This window comes from Actinia tenebrosa, unplaced genomic scaffold (assembly GCF_029948245.1).
Source record: "Actinia tenebrosa isolate PJP-AT-01 unplaced genomic scaffold, QUT_ActTen_1.0 PGA_scaffold1__47_contigs__length_23844297, whole genome shotgun sequence".
In the NCBI taxonomy this organism is placed as follows: Eukaryota; Metazoa; Cnidaria; class Anthozoa; order Actiniaria; family Actiniidae; genus Actinia; species Actinia tenebrosa.
The window spans coordinates 21,607,190-21,634,933 of record NW_028292578.1 but is presented as its reverse complement, the minus strand read 5'-3'; the positions used below and the strand labels follow the sequence as shown (position 1 = coordinate 21,634,933).

Sequence of the window (27,744 nt, the reverse complement as noted above, 5' to 3'; positions counted from 1 at the left end):
TCGGTTTGAATATTAGAATTTTTGAAGACAAAATTTTCATTTTGCAAGTTCTACGTCATCGGAACTAGAAAAACCGTTTCGAGCCTCCTTATGCTGTAGAGAAAAAAAGGTTGTGATTTCTATAACTTTTCGTGTTCTACAGCTCCAGTCGTGTCTTATTAGGGAACAGAACATATATAGCTAAGCCTGATGTATTTGTTAAAAATATTGTGCTTATCGCTTAGATTCGGCCCTGTTTTATGAGAATCAAATCTTGTTCAAAGACTAACGTTTATTCATTTACCTTCTCAAAGAATGTGAAAATGGTCATCCTTATCTTGTGACTGAGGTAAGAACGTCAGGCATAAAATAGTACGAATTCACAGACTGTACACCTCCCTGAATGTACGTTGTTACCTCATCTGGACAATGTTTGTAGTATTCACTGATGAATATCTCGTCAGTAATAAAAATGTTTTCGTTGGTTTCGATAACATTCCTTTTTCTCCCGGAAATAAATTGAAACTGTTAGCACTGTTGAGTCGTATAATTATATATTTCATATTTGATTTTTTGACATTCTTTTTGTGCTATTCCAGTGCGGAAAGCCAACAGAATCTAGCAGATGCAGGGAACCTGGCTGTGGGAAGGCAATTGGTGGACTCAACCATAGACTAACTTCAGGCAACAGAACAGCACGAACGTACGCGAGAAACATCCATTTAGATCCTTGTTGTTACTTTTCAGTCCAGACCATTGACCAGTCCAGTCCAATTCCTGTAATATCTCGCAATGCAACAGAAACATCATCGATGTGGACGCCCTTGAACTAACGAGTCAAATCAAACATAAATCCGTGGTGTCGTGTTGGAAGTACTTACAATTTTAAAATACGACATAGCAGATTGGAGTTTCAAACATTATTTGCAAAGCTGGCAGATTTCAAGAGTGCTCTCCTTTGCCTGAAAATCTTTTATTTTTTATTTTTTGTCTCATTTTTACAGCGATGATCAGACAAGCAAGGGACATGTTCTTGGTTCTCTTGATAGAAGAGAAAGAGATCCAACCCCAGAAAGAGAGATGACTCCTTTAGGCAAGTGCCTTCTTCGCCTGCTAGTTCATGGTTCCATGTTGATCGGTTCTTGTTACCGCCCACAGGTATAAAACAAATTCTCGTTACAACTACGTGTGCTGCCGGCTATGCTACTGTTTTCTATATTTAATGATGTGGGAATAAGGGCAAAAAAACTAAAAAACTTCTATTGCGTTGCAAGTTGCAAATGCTGTTCGTATTATCAACGCACGCGGGAAGAATCTTTTATTGTAAAATAGAAAAGTATTACAACACCATTTTGTTGCCCGTCATTTCTGGTTTACTGCATCTTAAGTTGGATATCGACAACTAAAGTCTTCAGTCTCGTCGAATGAATCACTTCAACAATGCGGCGGCCATCTTGAATCGCAAGGCATTATGGGTCACCCATGGGGGAACTCTGCATATTCATTTCTTGTTAAATTGTCTTACAACAAAGGTTTGTCTATTTGCCCCCGGGATGACCCACAATGCATTGTGATTCAAGATTGCCGCCGCATCGTCTAAGTAGTCCATTGTCCAAAGCATAAGCATCTTTTTTTCTCATCTTCTCAGTGCATATCTCAGCTTATCCTACCATCAGTACGTGTAGAATCCTTGCAGGAGTTTCTATGGAAACATGCCATACATGATATGCGCCTTTTGTCAACGGCTAGTGGACGCAGCGTAGATGACACAGCACTTGTAGTGCATTTGGTTTTACAGGAGGTTTCAGAGTATGCTCAAAGTAATAAAGGTAAGCCGTCATTCCAAGATGTTACATCGTTCAACTTGAGGTTTATCAGCAGTGTAAAATTTGTTAAGTTAGAGATTTTTAATTTTAAACCCTGCGAGCAGGTATATCATAGCCATAATTCGTTCTTATTTTGTCTAAGAAAATTGAACTTTATCGTCTCATCAGTGCCCCAGCAAAAACAACGACAAAAAACAGCAGGACGTACAGGGGGCTTTTATCCTCATGATTACTCTAAAAGTTCCAAGAAAAATGGTATCATACCTTTAAGCTTCTTAATTTTTGTTGTTATTTTTGCGTTCTCATTTCCCACTCCAGGTCATTATCGTGTCTTGCCGACAAAGGAAAAGAGGAAGGAATGGGAAATCTTTTTCTCGACGAACTTAATTCAGCCTGTCATGCCTGTACGTGATATTAAAATATCTATTTAAACCTGACATAACTTTAATTCCAAAATGCAATAGTTACTCAGTTTCGTCGTTTTTTTTTTTTTTTTTTTTTTTTTTTTTTTTCTCTCTAGAATTTGGAAAATAGAATCCGGAGCACAATGGAATTAATTGTTAATGACAAGCGCTTTGGTGAGTTTTCATGTACTCGGTGGTTTGTTATGAATGCATGTCACAATACTCCAGTTTCAATCTGCTGCTCAGGGGTAGTAACGACTTTGTGTAGAATATTCACGTGTTCCAGTTAAGGTCCGTGGAATTTCAAAGTGTCTGTGTTGTTGAAGTTGTGCATTCTTAACTTTACCATTGGTATTTTCTATTCTCTTGTTTGCAAACCAAATCTCCTAGCTGACTCTCCAGACTTTACTATAATCATTTAATGGTTTTATGATTTTAGTTTATAGCGCCGTTGTCTATATAATTACTCAAAGGCGCTTACAATCATGAGAGGTTGTTAGTATGAGGTGTAAGCACTGAGGGTGGTCACTGCCAGGGTTTCTTTACTTCCTCAGTGGTTCTTTTACGTCCCTCCGATATTGGTTAGTAATGATGAGTGTGGAGTGTGTGTCACTTGAAAGTCTAACCATTTGTAGTTGTAATTACAAAGGCAGCGCTTTCTCCTTGGTTATTTTAAGACCCTGAGTGTTGTTCCTGCTGGGGCTTAAACCCACGACCTACCGCACTAATTGAGGATACGGAATCAAAGTTTCTACTAACGTTATTTCCTTTCCAGGTTCTAATCCACTTCTTTGCCAGCTATACGAGCTGGAATCGAGTGTTGAGGACTATACCAAGGGAATACAACCAAATTGTGTCGCGCTTTGGAGGTTTAGGACCCCTGTTACCATAGGTCACGTGATACGGACGTTTAGCGAGTCAGACGAAGCAATAAAAAATGGTTGTGTTGTTTTAGAAGAATTCTTGAAAAAGGTAAACTATATTTCCTTAAGGTCAGGTGACAAAACGTTTGACATCAACACTGTTGTCTGTACCATTGCTGCAAGCCAATCAGAAAGCATGGTATTTTAATATTAAAAATTACAAATAAATTATAATAAGCGTTATAAATCTCGCGTTCTGATTGGCGTGCGGTTATTGTAATTTGTATTTTTATAAAACAAATGGAAAAAGTGCTTGCCGTGCTTACACGTTGTGCTTCTCCTAACACTTCTCTCATTTTCTACCAATCCCCGCGTGCTTTATAACTGCAAACAGCACGCGCGCGCGTTTTCTATTTCTTCAATAGTAGTCGATGGAAAAGAGTGATCATTGAAGACATTTAATATGATAGGAAAAAGAACTACGCGCTATCAAATATCTTCCTGATGTTGTCAAGCTACAAAGATTTCTCTTGGATCATTTCCATCGTACCTTGGATAAGACGGAGCTAAACACTTTAAAATTGGGAAAATTTTACAGACGGCTTACCAAAGGTTTGTAATGGACCTTATTAGTTATTAGAAATACTCACTCATCCAAACCCAAGGAACCAGTCTGTTCAAAGCTCAAATAGGCAATGTGCACGAGCACGAATCTTTAGCGCAAAGCACGATGGGAAACCGAGTACTTCGCAAATCAGGACAAGGAAATCAATAGAATTGTCAAGAAAAAATTACCCTGTTATTTTTCGTCTGCTGAAATACTTACAGTTTCATAGGAAATGTCGAAAGAAAAATTGTCAGATTTGGCTATTGATTAATCAATTTAACTCGATTAAGTTTTTTGTAGTATTATTTATGTTTAGTTTTTATAATTATTTATTATTTTATTTATTTATTTAAAGATTTGCCCAAGGGCAGGTGAAGAATACAATAAGACACTTAATTATTATTTTTTATTAAGGCGATGCTGAGGAACTAATGTCACTCGTTCAAAGCATCCGTTCAGCTTTGGCTCTCAAATCTCTTTCAGAAAAAGGTAAACCCAGTTTTAGTAGTTTAGCTGTATCTTTACTCATAGTCTGCATACAATGTAAACGTAGTGATGCGCATGTCAATACGCCAACCAAAAAGTCGCGGATTTAGAAACTGGCAAACAAATAATAAAAAGAAAAGAAAGTAATCGTACGCGCTACAAATGCACGCAATGATGTATCAATTTACCTGTAACAGGAAGCGGAAAGGAGTCTGGAAAAATAGTAAACTTTTTAAAAAAAATAGTAGATGGATCGTAAGGAGCGTTTTCACGTGACGTCGCAGCGGCCATGTTGGTGTACCAAAACAATACATTTCCTATCCTCAGGGAATTGAACTTTATTTTTATGCAAAAACCGTGCAGAAAGTTTCTATCGTTTGGTACACCAATATGGCTGACTTGTCACGTGAGTGAAAATGCTCTACTGGTTTGTCTTTCTCGGTACAAACCTGTTTTTTGATAGCAAGCAGCTGATCCCGCGTTTTTAGCCAAAAGCGATGACTCGATTTTAGTTCAGCCTTGTTCAATGACCTAAAAAAAATATTCGGAATATTTATTTGATTATTTCTAGGTGCAAGAGAAGTCTCCATTCTATCAGTGGATGAAGACTCTCCAGTTTCAATTCTCACCAACAGCGCCGCTGGTAATCCTTCTTTGGATCTTGTACGATTTCTTGTAGACACGCAAAATAAGTTCCTTGAGTTTTGTAGTCAGAAGTTGGATAACATGTAAGTGAATGAAATATGTTATACAAGTGGGGGAAAATAGAGCAATTTGTATAAGATAAAACACACTAAAAATAGCCTCAAACCCCACTAAAACTTCAAGCAAATTGTTCAGTGAAACGTTTTATTATTTTTCTTCATCCCAACTCCCATGCATTCCCTAATGAAACCACACACAGGAACCTTAATTGGGCTACCTGTGTTTCATCAGGTTCTTTGAAAGTTAGAGCTACGCGCAGTCTACTGATCACATTCCTTTTTTATATTACACAGCACTTTGACTGGCATTTCGTTACTTGATGTAACCAATTCAGAGTTGGTGTCGTACGATACCGATCGAGATCTGATCCCACTGGTGCTGGCACACTGTCGTTATTCGATTCAAGCTGGCCATGGTACGTTGGTTGAGTATAATTGGCCTGCTCTACAAAAACAGATAATTGACAGGCTAATACGCGGCAGAATGCTAATCGATATTGAGGTGAGTTCAATGTCTTATGCAATCTGAAGCGCGTCAGTAGCGGAATGGTGAGGATCGGAAAGTGGTTTCCTTTTGCTTGGGTTGTGCTTACGCTTAAGACGAGCGGTGTTTTCACTTGAACAAAAAGACAATAGAAAACAAAAGAATTATCGTAAGGTGCTGCTTAATACGCTAAAATGTATTTCACGATTTCTGTCATGCTCGTATATCTTAATAAAACTTTCTGGTCATCAGGAAAAGAACTTAGAACAAGCTGTCGTTCATGTCACCGTTGAAACAGTTCTTACCAACCTCAAGTCTAAGATTAAACAGGTACTGACTTATTCTATTGGCCAGTGTTAGTTTGCAGTTTCATTTAAACCAAACATATTTTGGTATCAGTATATAGTTATACGATTGAATTGGTCCTCGAAAGGGACCTCGTGTCCTCTTGCCCCTTTCCTATATCACAATCGTTGATTCAACCAATGAGATTAGCTAACATTTACTTTTAACAGGATTCAGAATAACTTCGCATATTTCAAAACCCGTGTTGGCGTCAAATTCAAAGAATTTTTAAATAACTTTGCCAACTTTGCGGCAAAAATGAATTGAATACCATTTGCTTTTACTGAAAAGTTTAAAAAAAGGCAATTTATTTACTTTTTAATGCTTTTACTCAATGAATAGTAATGGGACATCCTAAGAAAGAAGTTTCTAGTTTTGCCCAATTGGAAATTTTTGATAATTATATCGGCAAATTTATACTCTAGGATACCTTCCCCTTACTTGAGCTCAAAAAACGCGTGACACACGTAAATACATTACTTGTTTAATTCAGTGACTTCAAAATACCTCAGAGATGATCAGGAATTCCTGACCACTTTTTACAGAACACCATCTCGACTAACGGCTCTGTATTTTGCCTCAGAGATGATCAGGAATTCCTGACCACTTTTTACAGAACACCAGCCCTACTACCGGCTCTGTATTTTGCCTCAAATGTGATCAGGAATTCCTGACCACTTTTTACAAAACACCATCTCGACTAGCGGCTCTGTATTTTGCCTCAGATGTGATCAGGAATTCCTGACCACTTTTTACAGAACACCATCTCGACTAGCGGCTCTGTATTTTGCCTCAAATGTGATCAGGAATTCCTGACCACTTTTTACAGAACACCATCTCGACTAGCGGCTCTGTATTTTGCCTCAAATGTGATCAGGAATTCCTGACCACTTTTTACAAAACACCATCTCGACTAGCGGCTCTGTGTTTTGCCTCAGATGTGATCAGGAATTCCTGACCACTTTTTACAGAACACCATCACTACTAGCGGCTCTGTTTTTTGCCTCAGAGATGATCAGGAATTCCTGACCATTTTTTACAAAACACCATCTCGACTAGCGGCTCTGTATTTGCAGAATTTGTAATAATATATATGGCCTTCAAAGTTGCTATGCGTCCAGCATTCTTCGTTATGACAAATAGTTGCCATTTCTTCTCTTTGGCAATCCTTAGTAGTTCACCTGAAAATGCATTTAAAAAAATAGCGCATCTCAGGTTTCAGTCGTCTTAAGGGATGAACCATTCGATATTTTACGGGAATATTTGAATTTTTGGCTGCTCGATATTTTTTTCGTGGCCTCACGTATTGTAAGATTTCTAAGCGATTTCTACTTTTTGAAGTTAACCAACCACCATACAAATCACGTATACTATTCCATTACTCAAACATTGTTTGGCGGAGCATTTGTTTTAACCTACTAGCCTACGCTATTAAACTATTAAACTACTATTAAAGCTATTAAACTACTTAGTTTACGTACCTTATCTTGAGGCGTGAGTTCATGACTGAACTGGTCCATGTTATTGTGTGCCTGATCACAGTTTTATCGCTGCGTTGGTGAGCATTTCTTCAACGAAAAAGATACAAATAGAAAAACATTATTGCTTTATCATGATTCTCTCAGTCTTTCTCATCTTTTACCTTAACCGTCAATCATACTCTTACATTTAGCCATTAATTTATGTATTTATAGTAAATGAATCCATACCTCTAAACAAGATGTCATCCACCGATTTGAGTGGGTACAAATCTTGATGCTCCTCGTTGAGTTCTGCCATAGCCACGCGCCGATGGTTTCCGCCAATAACGACCTCCAATTCATAAGAATCAATGTTCTCAGCTTCGAAATCTTCTATTCTGTGGAGCCCCTTTACCACGACTATTAACGGCTTTTGGCCAGGAACAGGGTTGTTGAGCATCTGCTCTTTCAGCTGCTTCACAATAACGTGGTCAACGCCACGTAACTCGTATTCCGCTCTCGGTGCTGTTAAAGAGCTTGTTAACACTTTGGTGGTCACTACAATGACAAGCACAAAAATAAAATGATAAAAATGAATAACGCCCCCATTTTTTAAAAAAGATGTCGTAAGTACCAAAAGCGTATAAGAACCCAGTGTTCTAGTGTAACGTAATATTGCACCTTTTTTTTTTGGAACTTACCGTCAACTTTAATGGCAAATTTAAGGAAAGTGGATAACTGCTCGGAAATCTGCTGATCTGCTGTTTCTACTTCAGATAAATGTGCTAGGGCTGTAGGGAGATTAGCACTCGGTGAGACAGGCAGATCATTCCTTGGCTCGACAGATAGTTCAGCGCTTTTTTGCCTAGTTTCGCGGCGCACTCTCTTTGCTTGTGGTCCTTTGCTTAGGCTTCCTAATGGTGTTGTCGGCATTGCACTTTCAAGCACCTCGATCCCTAAGATGGCTGAAGCCTTTGCCGCAAAATCTTTTCCATCTGGCCAAGGTTCACATAGCGTTATATCTAGCATCCTGTAGCCATTTTAGCAGTTAAACTATGACAAAAAAAAAAAAAAAAAAAAAAAAGATCGATTATATAAAATTACTGAATGATGTCCAAATCTATCAAGTAGTTATTCAATGACCTTTCCTACCTTATGACTTTTGTGTAGCAGAAGCTTAACAGTGAAGGATTTTGCCCAAGCACTGCCCTTTTTAGTTCTTAGGTTGTTCTTTAGTACCTGAATGTAAAATGTAAGGGCTCTCATTCTGCACGAAATGTCTGCTGATGAAGCCATGTTGAAATACAACTGTAAGCGGTACTGAGTACGGAGAGACTAACTCGTGGATTATATATTTTAGGTCAGAACGAAGAAATGACCTTTATGTAAGTAATAAGCAATTAGCATGTCCAGAATAGCCACATGACATGTATCTGGACTCTATCAAATGCACACCATGAACTCATGACCTTAACTAAGGGTTTTACAAACTAAAAAGGTAAATTTCGACATGCTGCAAAAAGATATCCTCTGCTGAACAAAAACTGTCCATGTTTGATATATTATTGTATAAAATATTAACTAAAATATTTTTCAAACGATGATGCCAAAAAAACATTTAGTATTCCTAGCTGTATGTCATCTTTCATCTATGCCCTTTTGACAGTTTCTGGAGATCTTCTTTATCAGGAAGACGTTGAAAAACTCATTGTGTGTGTCCTGTCACGTGCAAATTTTGGCGGCATTTTGATTTGTAAATAACATAACAATCAACTGCTCTTTGTGTAACTGAACGTTTCGTCAAATTTAGTCTTCGATCACCATGAATGAAGACAAAGCACATTCGTCGCCTCAGAAAAGACAAAAAATTATAGAAACTAGTAATGATTTGGTAATGAGTTCGTTTACTGATCTCCATTGAATAATTTACACCAAGATAAAAGCATCCCTAACGACAGCAGCTTCAGTAAGGCCGGATCGCCAGTGAAGACGGTGACTAAGAATACAGTTTTTTACATCCCTTCTGACAGCAGCTTTGTTAATGAATCGCCTATTGAGAAGTCTTGTTCCAGCCTCAAGAATATTCCTACGGATAGCAGCTTTGGAGATGATTCGTTTGACATAGTAGATATTCCGACTAATTCCAGCTTTGAGGAATTCTCCCCAGCCACGAATGCTAAAAGCCCAGCTTCAATATATATCCGAGCATTCTACGGACTGCTCATCGCCCAAGAAGGATCAACTTGAAAACGAAACTATTCTTTTTGGAAGGACGCGAACTGATCCTATCTACTGCTCAACGCCAATAAACCGCCATTCATCTGGGGATGGTCCTTATGATAAAATTTCGACATCTAGCACACCTCGCTCAGGACAAGATACAAAACCACAAGATGTGGATGCATTAGGCAAAAGTAAAGACCAGGAGATCTCTAAAGGTAAATGCAGTTATTTGTCAAATCAAGTTTTTTCTTCTTATCTGAAAGCAAGGAACTTGAAATGATGGTATAGCAGAATCGAGGCAGAATTTCAACATTTTTTGACGCTACTATTGTAACCTGTGTTGTACGTAACAAAAGAAAAAGAATCCGGAAAAAGATTGTCGCATTTGCCATCAAAGCTTTCCAGTAGAGGAGGGTTTAGACCAATCGTAAAAAGAGTTTAAGACAAGTTTTCCTAATGCTCTTTGTCCCGAATCTACCAACCATAAACAAACACAAAACTCCTGGCTTCAAAATAGAATAAGCGGTGTCAAATTTAATGTGAGCATTGTCACTGTTCTGTTGACAAATTCAAACTTGAAGAACACTGTCAAGCAAATAGCAAGCCACCGATCATTGGTAATGGCCGACGAGAACTTCAAGATGTGCTATTGGAAGGGATCGTGGAGGAACCTTGGATGTCTGGTTTCCCCCCTGAACCATGGACGGATGAGCTTCCAAAATCTTGTATACTGCTAACAGATTTTACTCTGAACGATAAGAACAAATTGCAACATTGAACTGCCAAAAATTAAAACTGGAATATAAGAAATTACAAGGTTAAAATTGTTTAGCTAGAACCTTTATCATAAACGGAGTACTGTATCTCTTTAAAAAAACCTAGGCTTTCCTTGCTAAAAAGTAGTAAGGAATCAAGCAAAATACAGAGCCGCTAGTCGAGATGGTGTTCTGTAAAAAGTGGTCAGGAATTCCTGATCATCTCTGAGGCAAAATACAGAGCCGCTAGTCGAGATGGTGATCTGTAAAAAGTGGTCAGGAATTCCTGATCACATCTGAGGCAAAATACAGAGCCGCTAGTCGAGATGGTGTTTTGTAAAAAGTGGTCAGGAATTCCTGATCATCTCTGAGGCAAAATACAGAGCCGCTAGTCGAGATGGTGTTCTGTAAAAAGTGGTCAGGAATTCCTGATCATCTCTGAGGCAAAATACAGAGCCGCTAGTCGAGATGGTGTTCTGTAAAAAGTGGTCAGGAATTCCTGATCACGTTTGAGGCAAAATACAGAGCCGCTAGTCGAGATGGTGTTCTGTAAAAAGTGGTCAGGAATTCCTGATCATCTCTGAGGCAAAATACAGAGCCGCTAGTCGAGATGGTGTTTTGTAAAAAGTGGTCAGGAATTCCTGATCACATCTGAGGCAAAATACAGAGCCGCTAGTCGAGATGGTGTTTTGTAAAAAGTGGTCAGGAATTCCTGATCACATCTGAGGGAGAATATATGGTTAGTGTGCCCCGTAGTTGGTTTAATACATGATAAGCAATTAAACAAGTATACGGTGATGCCATGACTTGTAGTGATTTCTTGCAGCACAATTTCAATACTTTGGTATTTTTTTTGCCGCCCCCACAAAAAATGGTCAAGAAATTAAAAATCTTTAACTGATTTTACCACTTTTGAAATATGCGAAGTTATTCTGAATCCTGTTTTTTCTTTAAGATTGCTCTTAGCCCTCTGAGTGGGGTGGCCGAGGGATACCCCCTCCTCAATTCTTTCATTTCTTCAAAAGTATCCATCGGCCGCCTTATTCCCGAAATAGCGACAGGCGTCAAGCATTGCCTGGTGTAACAAAACACTGGATGATATAATGGTGTGCTAATCTCATTAAACGGAATAGATTTTTCGTGGTAACTGCAATAATCCTCTTTTGTGCTCGTATCAATAGGATTTTTTCAGTATTCACTACGCTCTTATAATTCGTAGGTCGAGCTGTCTGTCGCTATCAAGAATCAGATAATACAACAATACCGATCTCTAGAAGACGTTTGCGAGGCTTTATCGTCGTTGAATACTGCCATAACTTTCCTAGCCTCAGGAGGCGGAAACCCTGCCATGCCGATCAGCGAATATATCCAGCATGTGTTGATAATACCGGAAGAATCTGATTTGCACAATACCAAGGTGGGAATTCGAAGTGCATACAAACTTTTCACAAGGGGGCCAGGAGAGGGGCTTTCTTCTAAATGAGACATTGGGGGTTGGAGACCATGGCGGCGCTTTGTCCCCGCCTCTGCCTGACTCGTAGCGAGCCGCAATATGTTCCGAGTAGAATTTCAGTGTAAATGACGATATTACGATTTTAGGCACAGGAGGTTTGTCAGCTTCAACACTCAATCTCTCTTTGGCGACTGTTGACTATTCAGAGGGCAAAGATCTTGACCAGAAGGGGACAGGTAAATATAGGAGGCCTTAGCTTTAGATATGCTAGGGCGAGGGTTTGCAATGCGAACCCGAGCACATGCGTTTGAACTGGTTTAAAAACCAACCAAGCCCTATTTCTAATGTTTCATGTAGGGTTTGAATTTGGATGGAAAACCTGTCCCGGGTTTTGAATTCAGCAGGTTTTCCATCGAAATTCAAACCCGACATCAAACAATAAAAATAGGGCGTGGTTGGTTTTTAAGGATTACGAATACCCTGTTAGTATAATACCTGGGTTTTTACAGTCGCCACCACATGGCTGATTAGTATATAGCTTAAAAGTGTGACGTCAATCTTATGGTAAAACTGACCACACAATCGAATGGGAAAACGACTTCTTCTTGGCTGCTATTGTTTGCATTTCCTTAAGAGGAATCGAAAATCTGTTTTTGCCTCTGTTTCCGGCTTTCTCGTGCCTTTTGCCCTCTAGACGCGCAAAACATCCTGTACCTATCCTTCTTCTATTATAGGATCCCTTTGAGCAGTTGTCTTCAGAATTTAAAGCTCGTCTGGAGGATAAATCAGTGGAGCAGGCATGGAAGGACAGTTTGGAGAAACTAAGCAAGGATTCTCATGACTTGCTAGTGACTATTTTGTTAGACTTGATAGTACTTCATTTAAAGGATGATATGGACATTGGCAATTTGAGGTAAAATTTTATCTCCCTTCTTTATTCATTTATTTAGTTTTTCCCCATGAGGGCAGGGACACCACAACATCATAGCCAATTACTGCGGGCACTGATGATGGTCGTCACCAGCGCCTTCAGTGTTTCTTTTATACGTCCGCCTTATACAGGGTTATATAGTGAAGACAGACGGGGCCTACGGTTTTTAAGTCCGTGTCTGAGAAGACTTGAAGGTCTAACCATTTAGCAGGTGTGCCTCGTATCCCTCGTTTCCAAGCTGTATCAAAGACTTGAAAGTTATGTAACTTTCCCATCCCTTAAGAATGAATATTCTGCTCCTGGTAGAATGTAATCAAATTTATCGCGTAACCTCCTTAGTTGTCTATTGTCAGGGCAAACCCTTTTCAGGAGCGGTAAGAAGTCACCAAACTTCCCCCTTTATTCGCTCCCCTTTTTCTGCTAGATAACTAATCGCCACGAAGGCACCAAGCCCTAGAGCTTGCAAAAAAATAGGGCCGAATCTTCGCTGAAGTCGTTTATGATTAATCCAACTTCAAGCAACAAACAAACTACCAGTAAATCGCATACATTTTTCGTTAACTATGCTTAGTTTCAAAGTTCTATAACTTCAAAGACCAACTACTCAACATAATATTTTCTTCGTTTGCGATTAGTAGCACGATGTTCAATTAACATTTATGCAAATGAGGAAACACGTAAACAAACTGACTCGCCTATTAATTGCCTCAACTCGAAATAAATAAGGTTATACATGTTCAAGTGTCTTGCAAATGCAAGGCATTCGTAGTTTGTTGTTCAGTTGGACACAACTTTGAAGGACTTGCATTGACTTCTTGTATCACCTAAAAAATCTATACAAATATGTTTTACCAGTTTATTGCAATTTGTTTTTTTAAGTCTCAAGACATACATTGAGTGGTACATGGACGAATTAAAACTGGAACACGTTGCTGGTGTGTACTGCATTCCTGATAATGCAAAGCTAAAACACATAGTTGAGATGTGGAAGATCGCTATCACAAGATAAGGATTTCCAGCTTATTTTCTGGATTCCGCACCTATTATTGTTACATTTTGCTCGCATAATCAAGGAACCGCCTTAAACTTTAAGGGAGAGGCGTAAATCAAGGTAGAAGACGTACTCAACTTTTCTTGGCCCTCCCATGTTGGAATGCACACGCGGTTTTGTTGACTCCCTTACCCAAAATTTTTGTCTGCTTCTATTTTACCGCCATGAATTACCCACCTAAAGACTCCCAAATGCAATTTTTTTATATCGACTTCGGTATACTGATACTAAACACACGTTAGTATAGAAATACTCTTCTATAGTAAAAAAAAATGAAACTTATTCCTAGAATCTTTCTGTATGCATGTTTTGTGTTCGAAATGGCAATTGTTATTGCTTGTTGAAACTGATGAGGAATTTTAAAAATTCTCTTGTAAACTGAGAATGTTTAATATATTTTGACTGATAAAATTGGTTCAGTATTAATCAAAAACATAAAGTGATTTCAATATGTTAATTATTCTGACGTTTGACGTTTTCGAGGCAGTTGAGTACGTATTTGCTGTAAATAGCAATACTAAATGCTGGCCAAATACATATTAACCTTCATGTCAACCATTAGTAAAAATAATTTTGAAATTAAGTTTTAAATGACATCACCAGTACTGAATTAAAGATTAAATGTATTTTGATACAATCCACAAACGTTTATTGTTAAATAAACGATTGAAAAAACTCTGTAGCAAGGTTTTGAACTATTTATTCTCATGCATTTTTTTGTCATCCCTTTAAAAACTGAGAAGCTTCAGTTGAGGGAACGTTAGGAGATCACGTGATGAGTTATTTTCGCCCTCATGGTAACGAAAGGAATTCCTCTGACGCTGAGATTGAAGACGAATAATTTATTTCAGTCATGAATTCCGTTACTGATTTCAAGAAATATTTTTACAGCATCGGTGTACAAAATATCGCACAGTGAACTAATGAAAGTAAAACTAAGTCCATCGTGAAAACCAAGATGCTTATGGCTATCATATTTCTTTACCTGGCATTGTCGTCCAACCTGTTCTACGTGGGATTAATAGGTAATGAATTTCAAATAATTCTATAGATAATACGTTATAGTTATTGCACTTTGTTGCGAAAAGCGCTTGTGATATTAGATATACTGTTTGCAAAGCTAGCGATGGATAAATTGGTAATTTAAAAAGTTCTCTTTTTTTTCTAGCAATGCGAATAGTTTAAAAACGATTCAGATGGTAACAAAACTTCCGTCAATATATTATCACTGTTACACTAGACTATAATCGAACTTACAAATGATTGCCATTTTCTTTACCTACAAGGGAAGTCATAAGATACTGATATTAATTCTTTTCTGTGATGAATGCAAACTTGAAATGTTTTGAAAAATATTTTCATTATGAAATATGTTTCTAAATAATATAACATTACAGACAAAAAGGGAAGATTTGTGCTGATACAACATTCGAAAATTATACAATTGTAGCCGTAAAGGAAAATGCGTAACAAGGAAATTACGTTTTTGTCGAGTGTGATATGGTTAAACTTATCTGTTTTTGTAATATCGATTGTAGTCTGAGTGATAACTGAAGAGATTGTGAAGCCATCAATGATGATTGAACAATCATAGCCACAAATTAAAAGCGAAACATTTTATTGTCTGTTCATATTTCATTTTCAGTTTTGTTTGAGTATATCGTTCAATGCATGTTGATTAAGCGGATAGAAAAATACAATTAAAGGAAAGCAGTGAATTTTCTAAATTAGTCCTAGCGGGAAAGGTGCTGCATCTTCTAGCATTTGCAGTTGACAGAGCTCCTTCAAATGCTTGTCAATCCTAGTTCTTTTACTTACTTGTGTACTTAAAAGAGTTTTATTTTCACTTGTAAACTGTGTTTTTATTTAGACTGTAAACAAATGGGATTGCATAAAGTGATATATGTGTCCAAAGCTCGAGGGCAAGCAAACAGTGATTCGTGCGGTAGCGAGTCAATGCCATGTAAATCTCTACAAGTCGGTGTCGACAAGCTTGCATGGGGTGGTAGGCTGTTCGTTGATGGTGAACACACTGCAGTAGACCCCTACAAGTGTGAATCATCTGCAGAAAAACTTGTGTCTACCAAGAGTATTTTCATTCAGAGCTACACAACGACCGCTCACATTTCATGCATCAAAGGATTCTTTGTGACTGCAGATGGCCCAAATGCTGACAAAAACGTCACCATAACTGGAGTACAACTCAGCAACACTTTACTCTTTTTAAAAGACATATCTGCTGTGATTAGAGATTGTATATTTACAGCCTCGGCGCCTGCAATTACAGTAAACATTTTGAACGGCGCTTCCTCATCATATTCTTTGGATATTCAAAATGCTGTATTCACGGAAAATCTTGGCTGCATCCAAGTCGGTGTCAAGAAAGGAAGAACCTGCAACAGCATCATCATGAATCTACGAGACACAATATTTCAAAATAACACAACGCCGGTAAAATCAGGTATGGATGCAAGTGGCTTGATATCTGTAAACTGCAGCTTCGCAAGAGAAATGCTATTTTTCTCATCGTGGAAAAATGTCAAAATACTGAAAAATCGCAACAACAAGGAAATCAGAAAAAACGATCGCGATTTTAAGAATAAAGAGCTTTCTGGAAATGGCACAAGTAATGTTTTTGTTGTTGATGGATGTGATGGAAATCTTACTTTTTCTGAAGTGGCAAGTATGAACAACCAAAACTCATTGAGATTTTTGGAAGCAAAAAGTGATAGTATTTCTATAAGCATACAAAATTCAAGTTACCATGAACACCACATAAATGAACCAGGGGGAGTAATGCGCGTGAAAAAAAACAGCTGCACAAAAGGAGATGTAATTGTCTCTATTACTGATTCGATTTTCCACAATAATTCTGGTTCATTGGGAGGTATACTTCAGGTGGACGGTAAAAAGGAACAGAGTGTTAAATTAAACATGAACAATGTCACATTATTGCAATGTTATGGAAGCGTCAATGGATGCGCTGTGTCAGTCGGAACTGTGAAGAGGATTTTTGCACTATTTGATGGGCTGGAAGTAGAAGAATGCCACGATCCTTCGCAGTTGTGCATGAAACAAAGATGCAAACGATTCCCAGCATTTTGTCTTCAAGCAAGTGAAACTGCAAAAATTACAATTAAAAACTCTCGCTTCACGCGCAATAAAGACCAAGCCTTGCTCATTCAACACACAAGTGGTGGGCAATATAATGAAAATATATTGGATGTCCAAATAAGCAACAGTAGTTTTATCAAGAATTCCTTTTCTGCTGGCACCAAGCCTACCGTAGAATTATGTGTGTCGTTGCCAGATGAAATGCAAAAATCAATTCTTAACATTTCAAAGTCTTTGTTTCTGAGAAATACGGGAGTGACAATCATGACTCACAAGCTGGTAGAAGTGTATGTGCGAAATTCTACTTGTGAAGCTACAATGGGTGTCTGCCTGTTTATCCAGTGTTCAACGAAGATAATGATGAACTCAACACTTTATATTGAAAATTGCAGATTCAATGAAAATAAATATAACGTGCATTTCAAAAACGCCAAACCTTCGTTTATAGAGATTTCTATAAAGAACACCACTTTTCACAAAAACCATTATCAAACCTATGGTATTGTAATACAAGTCGGACGAAGCGGTATGAAGAATACCTTGGAATCGGGCAGATTATTAATGGACCATGTATATTTCACGTCTAATTACGTTTCACGGGCTCATGGAAATATCTTGGGAGTTGTCAGTACTCCGAGCAAACGCAATTTCACGATAGTTGTCCGCAATTCAGTATTCAAAAACAACCGCCACATTTTCAGACAAAATAACACAGCTTTTATAAACCTGTTTTATTTTTACATCCCTCCAGCGTTACCCGACATTGAAGATATCAACATGAAAGCTAGTCCATCTCCAAACGAAAGCTGCCCAAAATATCATTACCGTAGCACAATCATCTTCGATAACGTTACATTCTTAAACAATACCGCCGTTACTTCGACCCTCTTTGTGAACAGTGGAATTGTTTCTTTTCACAATTGTTTGTTTGAGGAAAATTTTTCTTCCCAACCAGAAATCGGAGGTCATGTGTACGTGGAGAAAGGAGCAACTACGGCAAGATTCTATCACACTAGATTCATTCAAACAAAGAAAAATCCGCGCAGACTAAAATCTTTAGTGCCCTTGTCGCCTCTACTCTTCGTTGGAGCACAAGGACCTTTGATAATGAAAAACACGAGTTTCAAGTTTGATCTTTATACACCAGTTACAGTTCCTATGTTTGACCTCTTACGAGGACATGATGTTGACATGGATAATGAAACGACTTTTGTATGTCCAGTTGGCAGCTATCTCAAATTGTTCAATGCCACATTTGTACTCCGTCCTGATTTAAATGAAGCTAATTGCAAGTTGACCATTATACAACTGAGATTTAGCTGCCAAAGGTGCCCTTTTAATAAATATACGCTCATGAGTGGATCATATCGAGGAAAGCAAAAGAAAAACGATGTCAAATGCCTCGACTGTCCCTTTGGTGCCCAGTGTACAACTAGTAACATCCAAAGTCGGCCAAATTTCTGGGGCTACAAGACACAGGAAAATCCCCCGCAACTCAAGTTTGAGAAATGTCCAGAAGGATACTGCGAACAGCCTGAACGCAGTTATAATCTTTCAACTTACAATAAGTGTGCTGGCCATCGAGGAGGGACGATGTGTGGAGCATGTAAGACAGGATACACTGAAAACATGTTCAATCATAAGTGTTGCCCCGTTCATAAGTGTAGAGATTATTGGTTTTGGGTTGTAGCTGCTGTGCATTCCGTAATCATAGCAATCTTTGTTCTGTGTCAGCCATCATTGATCTTATTCCTTACTAAGAAGGCTCTATGGTTCAGGGAAAAGAAGCATACCATTCCAAACACCAGGGTGGACCACATGGAAAAAACAAGCAATCACGATGGACATGCTTACTTCAAGATTATCTTCTATTTCTACCAGGTTGCTGAACTGCTTATGCTTGAATCTTATTCGGAGATTGTACCTAAATTGTCATTGTTATCCTCAATCACCTCATTCTTTAACTTTGAAGTTGTCGTTAGTAATTCGTCGTTTGGGTGCCCGTTTCCAGGGTTAACTGCCGTCACCAAGGAGCTTTTCCGTTGCTCACAAGTCTTTGCTGTCATGGTAATTGTTGTCTTGCTTTACTTTCTCCATTGGTTATTCTCCTTGATCTGGAAGAGTCCCAGTCCACACTTTGCTCATTACCTTGCTGCCATCGTTGAGGTTCTGATTTTAGGCTATGAACGATTGGGGCACACGTCGTTCAAGCTTCTGAACTGCGTTCCACTTGATATGCTTGGGAAAATCGAATGGCGGCTGGTGATTGATGGTAACATTACGTGCTGGGTCCATTGGTGGCAGTACGTCATAATCGCTTACAACATCGTGTTTGTACTTCCATTCCTTCTGGTTTTATTTGTGGGAACTTCAAAGTTAAAACGGCATCAGATAAGCGCATTGCAATTTGTTGCAGCTTGTTTTGTGCCCCTGCCTTTCTTGATGTACTGGTTGTTGAGGCGCTGTTTGAGATGTGACAAAGACGTGTTAGAAGATCCCAACCATTTGGATCAAGAACGACAGAATGACCTACTGGAGGTCCTACAAGGACCATTTCGTCCACCGGACAACCAATCAAAAGGCGCTTTATATTGGGAAAGCATTTTGATTGGTCGTCGCTTGGTGCTGTTGTGTTTATTCTCGTTCATAGCAATGCTGTTACCACGACTTCTGTGTATGACACTACTCTGCATGCTAATACTCATCCACAACGTCATCGTCATGCCTTACAAGGACCGAAAAGCAAACATCTTCGCTATTGTCTTACTCTCTATACATGTCGTAATGGCAACGATCAATTTGGGTGAGTCCGTATTGATCACTGCTGGGGTGACATTCCAAAGCCCCTTACAAACCCAAATCGATGGTTTCAAGATACTCGAGATAGTCCTACTGAGCGCCCTTCCTTGTGCCTTTGCCTTGCTGGTGGTTGCCGTTGTTCTGTCCCAAACAGTACGATTATTATTAATAGTCAGTCGCTATTGCTTGAAGGATTCAGACATTACCAGTCGACACGCAAGCTATCAGCCATTGTTAAACTCGAGTGAAGAAACTCGTACCCACTCGTACTAAGAAGAAACTATGTAAATACCCAATAGATGTAGATTATAAAGTTCAAGAACCCTAGATTATACATATGGTAGAAAATGTCTTCTAGGTGTGTTTGTATGATAGAATGGTCTTCATAGACGGTGACCGGTGATCTTTTCATTTTTGACCAAATTATTCTTTGGTGAGAATAACAAAAGTACAGTTTGTCCATTCTCACCATGCCAGCAACTAAATTGCCATCACTTTAGCCTGCAATGCCTTTGCAAAGCTACTAGGGTACAATCATTCTCTATACAATCATAATATTCATAGATTCTATTTTAAACCCATCAGCGAGGTATTCTGGGTAATCACCAAATAAGGCATGAAGGGGAAAATTTTCCTTGCATATCCAAAGTCTTTGTAACCATATCATGCAATGTGGCTTCAGCACAGTGTTATATTATAAGCATATAATTATATTATACCAAGAAAAGATTTTCCCAGAATAACTTTTTGTTATTTCATTTCGAACGATACAATAATGTAGTGTGGTATATTGAAATATTTATAGTGCGTATTACACTGGAAAAATCAATTAATTTCCATAATATGGAAATACTATGGAAATAATCTGTAAAATGGAATTTACATACTATGTACATCGATCTTCCAAACTATGTACATACTATGAAAATGATTTACAAACTATTTTACCTTGTAAATACTTTGTAAAAATATTGAATACAATAACATAGATGTATAGAATTAATTTACTTTGGAAATAGTATGGAAATAGTTTGGAAAAAAATTATGAAAAAAACAAGTAAAAAGTATGTAAATTAACTGGAAATAGTATGGAAAAAAATTGTATATAGTTTGTAAATAGTACGGTAAATTATCATATTGGCGAAACTAATATACCTTGGAAATAGTATGGGAATTGTTGTTTATACTAGACCCTTGGAAATAGTATGTAAATAATTATTCGTGGCTAGGCTGTACTTAGGAGCCGTGGGCTTAAATAACTATCTATCTCAGTCTACGTCGCCGTTGTGCTCAAACGTTAACATCTCCCTTCACTACAATTTGGGCTTCCTGTGTAGTCACCAGACTTAACGTACGGTCACCTTTAAAATTGGAGAATGCCTGCAATCCGTAAGATTTCCAATATCGAGCAGATTGATGTTGACATTATTTGCAAATCCCCCTGTACGCCCCAACCGTCCTCTCTTTAAAGAAGATGATGATGGTCTCTCAACTCAACAGTCGAAGTCGTGGACAACTCATTCGAACTTTAATTCAAAATCAAAATGGCTTCCAAAAAAGGAGTGGTTTTGGACTACAGGTAAGTGTAAAAGAAACTCTACATAGTCCAGCTGCTAACGTCAAAAAAAAGGTCGAATTGTTCACTTTGATGATAAAAGCATGAAACTTGGCATGATTGCTAACCTCCCTGGGACAAACATTTTTTGATATGGGGCCAAGCGAAATTCGTTTGGGGACAGCAGGAATGGGCATGCCCGGAATTTCCGACATGGAAACGAGGCTACAACATAAAAACACCCTAAAATACGACAGTTTTGAGATACTTCCATCACTAAACATCGAATTTGTGTCAAGTGAGCAATTTCACTTGCTTTGAGTTGAATAATCACGATCACGTGATCGTTTTAAAAAAAATCGACTTTAGCTTGGGATCCCTGTGTCGAAAAATCAAAAAGTTCCTATTTTTGTGGCTTTTTGAGTAAGATATATAACTATAATATTTTCTGCTAATCATATAAATCGGTTTGATAAAGTATCAATTTGAAAAAGGCCTTTGTATCTTCATATTACGTATAATATGCAAATTGGTGCCCAGTCTCAACTCGGTTTTCAAGATGGCAGCCTCCAGGGATACTTACAGCTACTGCAGGTAAGAATATTATTTTGTTTCTCTTGGTTATATCCAATCAATTTTTTCTTTTTCTTTTTTCTATATTTACCTTAGGAATTCATAACCTCTTCAACTCGTTCGTCATTTCTAAATAAAGTATGACATCGCGCTTAATTATTTGACTGAATCATTTGAACTCGACTGAAATCTATTCGAGATAAAAGCCTGAACTTAGTCGAATGAATTACAATCAAAATAATCAAGATTAACTGCATGTCACCATAACTCTCAACTTGTATTAAGTAAAAGTTAAATAATGGTGTCAAATTAATCATTTTAGTTGAAATCCCCATGGATTGGAGCAAGTGTGTCATTTGCCAGCGGAAAACAAAAGAAGGATTGCAATGTCCGGCAAATACAAAGCGCAAAGATGGGAGTGTTGGCTATACCTCATTTGCGAGTAACATTCTAGAGTTTAAAAGCATTAGTGGTGTTCCTAAATGGTTGAATCTAAGTTTACTTGACGAAGGACTAGGGATAGAAGAAACTCTTAGACAGAGAAATGCATCATGGCATAAGACGTGCCGAGACATTTTTAATAATACGAAACTTGAGCGAGCAAAGAAAAGAAAACTTTCTGGTCAGCCTGATGCTAATGAAGACGATACCCAGATTGAAAGTGACGGGAGCGTTTGCAGTCCACTCAAAACAAGAAGATCCAGTGCCACATTGTCTTCCAAAGCCCTCTACTACTACTGTTTTTTCTGTGACAAGGAAGACAATCCCATAAATCTACATTCATTTTCAACATTTGATGTGAACAAAAAGGTTGAGAGTTGTATAGATGCGGTGAATGACAACAAGTTAAAAGCAAAGTTAAATACGTGTGGAGATTTAATGGCAGCTGAGGCCAAATACCACACTAAGTGCTTGGTGAGATTATATAATCGAGCCCGGCAGACAGCAAAAGTACAACTGCAGAATGACGCAGAAAGGCCACCAATAGAATTAGAAGAGCTTGCATTTGCAGAACTTTTCGCCTATATCGACGAAAGTCTTGAATCAGAAGACTTGCCTGTATTAAAATTATCTAATTTGGTGAAATACTTCTCGTTAAAGCTGCATGAGCTTGGAGTAAAGTGTGATAATAAAATTAACTCAACTCGACTTAAGGACAGGATCTTGGAAACATTTTCTGACTTGACAGCTCACTACGAGGGAAGAGAAGTACTACTGGTACTGAGGCAACACATTGGAGGAGCTTTGAAGGAGGCAAAAAAGGGAAGTTCAGATGCATGGTACTTGGCCAAAGCAGCACAAATAGTACGAAGAGAAGTTCTTAAAACAGAAAACTCTTTCAATGGCTCATTTTCATCAGGGTGCCAGAATGAAGCTACTCCTGCATCTCTAAAAACCCTAGTCGGTATGATTATGAAAGGCTCTACAGCAAATGTAGATATGGCCGACAGTCAGGCCTGCTTGACAGTGTCTATGCTCGTCGTATTTAATACCAAATCACGTCCCTGTAATCGAGAAACTACTCATCATGTTCGATGGAGAGAGTGTCCACTGTCTATCTATACAGCTCTGAAAATTCACGGAATGACAAGGGATAAGAGTCTTATAGACACGTTTTATAATCTAGGAATTTGCATTTCATACGACAGGCTGCTATCTATATCTACTGACATTTCTAACAGTGTGCTAGAATTGTATGAATGTGAAGGCATTGTTTGCCCACCCAAACTAAGAGAAGGTCTGTTCACAACGGCTGCGACAGATAATATTGACCACAATCCTAGTGCAACGACATCCCGCGATTCCTTTCATGGCACTGCCATTTCATTGACTCAGCATCCTTCTTCAGATAATCTTGGCAATGAAAGACCTACCCCTACCTTTGATCCAACAAAGAGAAATGATTCTAAAAAACTTGCTGAGTTACCGAAACTCTACAAAGATGTTTTGCCTGTGTGCCTAAACACCAATGAATATGATGTACCGGAAGTTCATCAGCTATCTCAACTATCTCAATCTGTCGACGCAAATCCTGGCGAAAGAAACATTTAAGAAGAAGATTGGCTTGCCAACGCGAAGGAAATCCTATCGAAGGGCGAGTTGGGGGAAGAGGATTTCATATCCTGGGCAGCATACCGTGCCTCAAAGTCTTCACTTTCAAATCACGAGCCAGCAATCATCTCACTATTACCAATGTTTATGGAAAATGCACATTCCTTTGCGATGATTGTCCATTCTATGAGAGTCATCAAAGATGCTACACAATTTCTCAGCCCTAACCAGATTCCAGTGCTTACTCTTGACCAGCCTCTGTTTGCTTTGGCCAAGCAAATCCAGTGGACCCTTGGTGGTACATATAGCGAGGACAATTTTGTCATCATGTTTGGTGCACTACACATCGAAATGGGAGTATTCAAGATGATTGGAAAATGGCTCGGTGGAAGTGGCTGGACTGAAGCTCTATGCAATGCAAATGTAGCAACCCAGGGAGTGGCGGAGTCCTTCGTAAAGGCTAGCCATTTAACGCGGACCCGGAGAGCGCACCAAGTAACAGCAGTAAGCCTTTATGTGCTCATGCATAATGCATACATCGACCACGCCAAAGATGTTGAAGAACCCAAGCCGTTTTTAGAATGGAAAGAGAGCATGCTAGAATGCCCGCAGTTTTTATACTGGTCCACATTTCTAGATCTAGAACTCCTCTCTTTGAAATTGGTCAGGTCAATAAGAGAAGGTAACTTTTCCATGTTCATCAAGTCTATGAAGGAGATAATACCATGGATGTTTGCTCTTGATCACCCGAACTATGCCAGATGGCTATCTGTGCATTATCGTGACATGTGCACCCTACAAGCCAAACACCCAGATGTCTACGCTAACTTTTGCAATGGTTCTTTTGTGGTACATAAGAGCAAAAGGCTGTTTTCGTCCATAGCACTAGACCATGCTCACGAGCAAGAGAATGCCAAAGTCAAAGGAGAAGGAGGTGCCGTGGGTCTGACAGAAAACCCTGCAGCATTGAGAAGATGGATGGTATCAGGTCCTGAAGTAGCAAGAATGATTGAGGAGTTTGAAGATTTGGCAAATCAAGCTCATGATATCCAACACCATGAACAGCAACCCGGTGTGCAGAGTGCCTTCGCAAAAGATGTCAAAAGTCTCATTGCGTCCCTTGAAGAAATGGGAAATCCCTTTCTTGAAGAAGGGAAAGACCTCATTGCATTACACACAAGGGATATCATGGATTCAGCTGTTGTTGACGCAGTCAAGAGTGTTAAAAAGGTTGGAAAAGACCAATTCAATTTGTTCTTCCAAGAGCGGCTCGTCGAGAGAAAGAAGCCTATTACTGACCCTATACCAAGAAACAACTTCCATATTTTCTCACCCATTGGCAAGAAAACCACATCAAAAGAAGGCGCTAAATTACAAGTGCTAAAAGAAGACTGCGCACTTTTTTCCAGGTTATACATCTCTTGTCAAAGCCGAGATGGAAATCTTGAAGAGTTCTTCAAGTTCGAAAATCAGCCTTGGCCGCCATCTCTCTCGCAAGTAGGGCAGCTAAGAACAGGACAAAAAGCAGAATTGATAAAGTGTTTGCCGAAACCGTCGCCTGAGGTTGCAGGACACCCAAGTGTAGATGCAATTATTCTTGATGGTGCAGTTATTGTCCAAATGTTGCCACCCAAAACCGCAAGCACATTTGACGATTACTTCAATGCGGTATTTGCACCCTATATTCTCAGACAGCTAGAGTCAGTGAAGCGACTTGACATAGTATGGGATGTGTACCGAGATGACTCTCTGAAAAGATCTACTCGAGAGAAGAGAGGTTATGGTCAACGTAGAAAGGTATGTGCTGCAAAACCATAATCAGTGTACATTGGATATATTTAAGATAGAACATTCGATTAATTTGAGAACATTTTCCCCCCTGTAAAACAGGTGCTTCCATCGACAAGAATTCCTCGGGACTGGAAAGGGTTTCTTAGAGTCAATGAAAATAAAGACGAGTTTTTCAAACTCCTTGCTAACAAGGTACAGTGATAATGAATACAAATGCGATAGCAGTGTGCATGGTTGCAAACATTAAATTTTATTTGAAATAATTAATTTTTTGGTCACAACACAACTTAATTTCGAATGTCAACCTACGTTTAACACTAACATCCATTCCATTCATTTCGTTATCAGGTTGTTTCTCTTGACATTCCAGATGGCAAAGAGCTCTATTCAACACACGCTGACAGGGTCTTATCTTCAGTTAACAGAATGGATATGAGTCTTCTTCAACCTTGTACCCACGAAGAAGCGGACACCCGTTTGATGATTCATACACTTGATGCTAATTGTTGTGGCCATCGAAAGATAAAGATTAGAAGTAACGACACAGATGTAGTTGTGCTCGCAATATCAGTTGTAAATTCTCTTCAGGTAGATGGATTATGGATCACCTTTGGTTCAGGAAAGCATCTTTGCAACATTCCTGTGCATTCCATCGCATCTATATTAGGCCCAGGAAAAGCATCAGTATTGCCTATGTTTCACGCCATTACCGGGTGTGATACTGTCTCTTTTTTTGGTGGCCGCGGAAAGAAGACAGCATGGGACGTGTGGAACGTGTTTACAGACCTGACACCAGCTCTGCAAACTCTCAAAGAATCTCCTGAAGATGAAGGATCTATTGCCAAAGTTGAACGTTTTGTCGTTCTTTTGTACGACCGTACCAGTAACATCAAGACAGTTAATCAAGCAAGGCAAGAGTTATTTTCAAAGAAGGCAAGGAACCTCGACAATATCCCTCCCACACAAGCTGCACTGTTACAGCATATCAATAGAGCTATATTTCAAGGAATTCATATTTGGGGCCAAACACTTCTGAAGCAACCAGTTTTACCCAGTCCTTCAGAATGGGGATGGCAGAAAGATGGCAGTTCATGGGCTCCATATTGGACGACTCTTCCTCAAGCAAAGGAAAGTTGCTACGAGCTTATTCGATGCGGATGCAAGACTGCTTGCAAAGGACGGTGTAAGTGTAAAAAGGTTTGTACAGGTTTGTACAGGCTTATGTGGTTGCGGAGGAAGCTGTACACAGAGAGATGAGTAACCAAGTGGACAGAAATTTCATGAGCAAACAATGAATGATATTTAATCCTGAAACATTTTAATTATTCATGCGGTATAAATTGTTTTATATATGACTTAAATTTTTTAGTATTTCCGTTTAATCAAAACAAAGATGATCTCAATTGGTCTAAAAAAGCCACAAAAATAGGAACTTTTTGATTTTTCGACACAGGGATCCCAAGCTAAAGTCAATTTTTTCTAAAACGATCACGTGATCGTGATTATTCAACTCAAAGCAAGTGAAATTGCTCACTTGACACAAATTCGATGTTTAGTGATGGAAGTATCTCAAAACTGTCGTATTTTAGGGTGTTTTTATGTTGTAGCCTCGTTTCCATGTCGGAAATTCCGGGCATGCCTATTCCTGCTGTCCCCAAGCGAATTTCGCTTGGTCCCATATCAAAAAATGTTTGTCCCAGGGAGGTTAGCAATCATGCCAAGTTTCATGCTTTTATCATCAAAGTGAACAATTTTTGACGTTAACAGCCGGACTATACAATTTTCTTAGGGAAGCTAACATTTTTTGTAAGCAATCCTTCGCCAAAACAGCTCAAAAAGTTTTGTTCAAATCTTTGTTCACTAAAATTTTTCTGAATCTATCCCCTGCCCCCAGCTAACTTCAATGTTGTTTAAATATTACGGTGTACGTTTGGTTGCTATATAACTTGGGGTAGGCCTGCCTATATCAATACATCACGAAAATTCTACAACAGGAAATATAGGAAAATAGAAATATAAATTTATTTGTGCCTTCTGATTTGCAAATTAATTTTTACAAGTTGGAAAGTTATAATAAGAATTTGAGGAGTCACTTGCTAGTTAGTTAGGTAGGGGAGGGGGAGGAAGTGTTATAATGTGATCATGTAAAATAAACACCAAGACATAAAATCATGAAAACGTGTCAAATCGTTATGTTTCAAATCGGATTTGTACCAAAATTAATGTTCCCTAGCTTAGCAAAGTGTTATTTTTATTTGTACATTTTAGGGTTTTCCACTGATCAACTTA

The 27,744-nt window shown here is 38.7% G+C and overlaps 4 protein-coding genes across 6 annotated transcripts in view; 3 read left to right on the top strand and 1 right to left on the bottom strand.

Annotated features, from left to right (window-relative positions):
• Positions 1–14,253, top strand: part of LOC116288447 (E3 ubiquitin-protein ligase rnf213-alpha-like) — a 56,834-nt gene extending 42,581 nt beyond the window's left edge. For both annotated transcript variants that reach the window (XM_089033026.1, XM_089033025.1), the window contains exons 59-74: positions 294–328; positions 579–682; positions 984–1,137; positions 1,628–1,808; positions 2,124–2,209; positions 2,326–2,383; positions 2,985–3,181; positions 3,543–3,684; positions 4,094–4,168; positions 4,737–4,893; positions 5,164–5,371; positions 5,606–5,683; positions 11,356–11,553; positions 11,736–11,825; positions 12,324–12,502; positions 13,400–14,253. In XM_089033026.1, the coding sequence (XP_088889152.1) occupies positions 294–328; positions 579–682; positions 984–1,137; positions 1,628–1,808; positions 2,124–2,209; positions 2,326–2,383; positions 2,985–3,181; positions 3,543–3,684; positions 4,094–4,168; positions 4,737–4,893; positions 5,164–5,371; positions 5,606–5,683; positions 11,356–11,553; positions 11,736–11,825; positions 12,324–12,502; positions 13,400–13,529 (2,072 nt within the window). In that variant the 3' untranslated portion in view covers positions 13,530–14,253. The remainder of the gene's footprint in view (positions 1–293; positions 329–578; positions 683–983; positions 1,138–1,627; positions 1,809–2,123; positions 2,210–2,325; positions 2,384–2,984; positions 3,182–3,542; positions 3,685–4,093; positions 4,169–4,736; positions 4,894–5,163; positions 5,372–5,605; positions 5,684–11,355; positions 11,554–11,735; positions 11,826–12,323; positions 12,503–13,399) is intronic.
• On the bottom strand, positions 6,624–8,574 carry LOC148910097 (uncharacterized). Of its 2 annotated transcripts, XR_016120256.1 has the most exons (5): positions 8,311–8,574; positions 7,860–8,211; positions 7,408–7,716; positions 7,180–7,266; positions 6,624–6,879 (listed from the first exon to the last, which is right to left on the bottom strand). XR_016120256.1 is itself a non-coding variant. In XM_089033027.1 (4 exons), exons 2-4 carry the CDS (start codon positions 8,185–8,187, stop codon positions 7,235–7,237), a joined length of 669 nt encoding a protein of 222 aa, XP_088889153.1. In that variant the 5' UTR covers positions 8,188–8,211; positions 8,311–8,574; the 3' UTR covers positions 7,171–7,234. The 2 variants fall into 2 exon arrangements, 1 of the variants encoding a protein (XP_088889153.1); XM_089033027.1 differs by lacking the exon at positions 6,624–6,879 and having other exon boundaries at positions 7,171–7,266.
• A 180-nt stretch (positions 14,254–14,433) lies between the features above and the next one.
• LOC116288446 (uncharacterized) lies at positions 14,434–20,465 on the top strand. The gene is made up of 2 exons (XM_031695235.1): positions 14,434–14,596; positions 15,442–20,465. Exons 1-2 carry the CDS (start codon positions 14,530–14,532, stop codon positions 19,755–19,757), a joined length of 4,383 nt encoding a protein of 1,460 aa, XP_031551095.1. The 5' UTR covers positions 14,434–14,529; the 3' UTR covers positions 19,758–20,465.
• Positions 20,466–23,670: 3,205 nt separating this feature from the next.
• On the top strand, positions 23,671–26,712 carry LOC116288455 (uncharacterized). Its single transcript, XM_089032510.1, has 3 exons — positions 23,671–25,461; positions 25,555–25,647; positions 25,804–26,712. Exons 1-3 carry the CDS (start codon positions 23,806–23,808, stop codon positions 26,710–26,712), a joined length of 2,658 nt encoding a protein of 885 aa, XP_088888636.1. The 5' UTR covers positions 23,671–23,805.
• Positions 26,713–27,744: the final 1,032 nt, after the last annotated feature.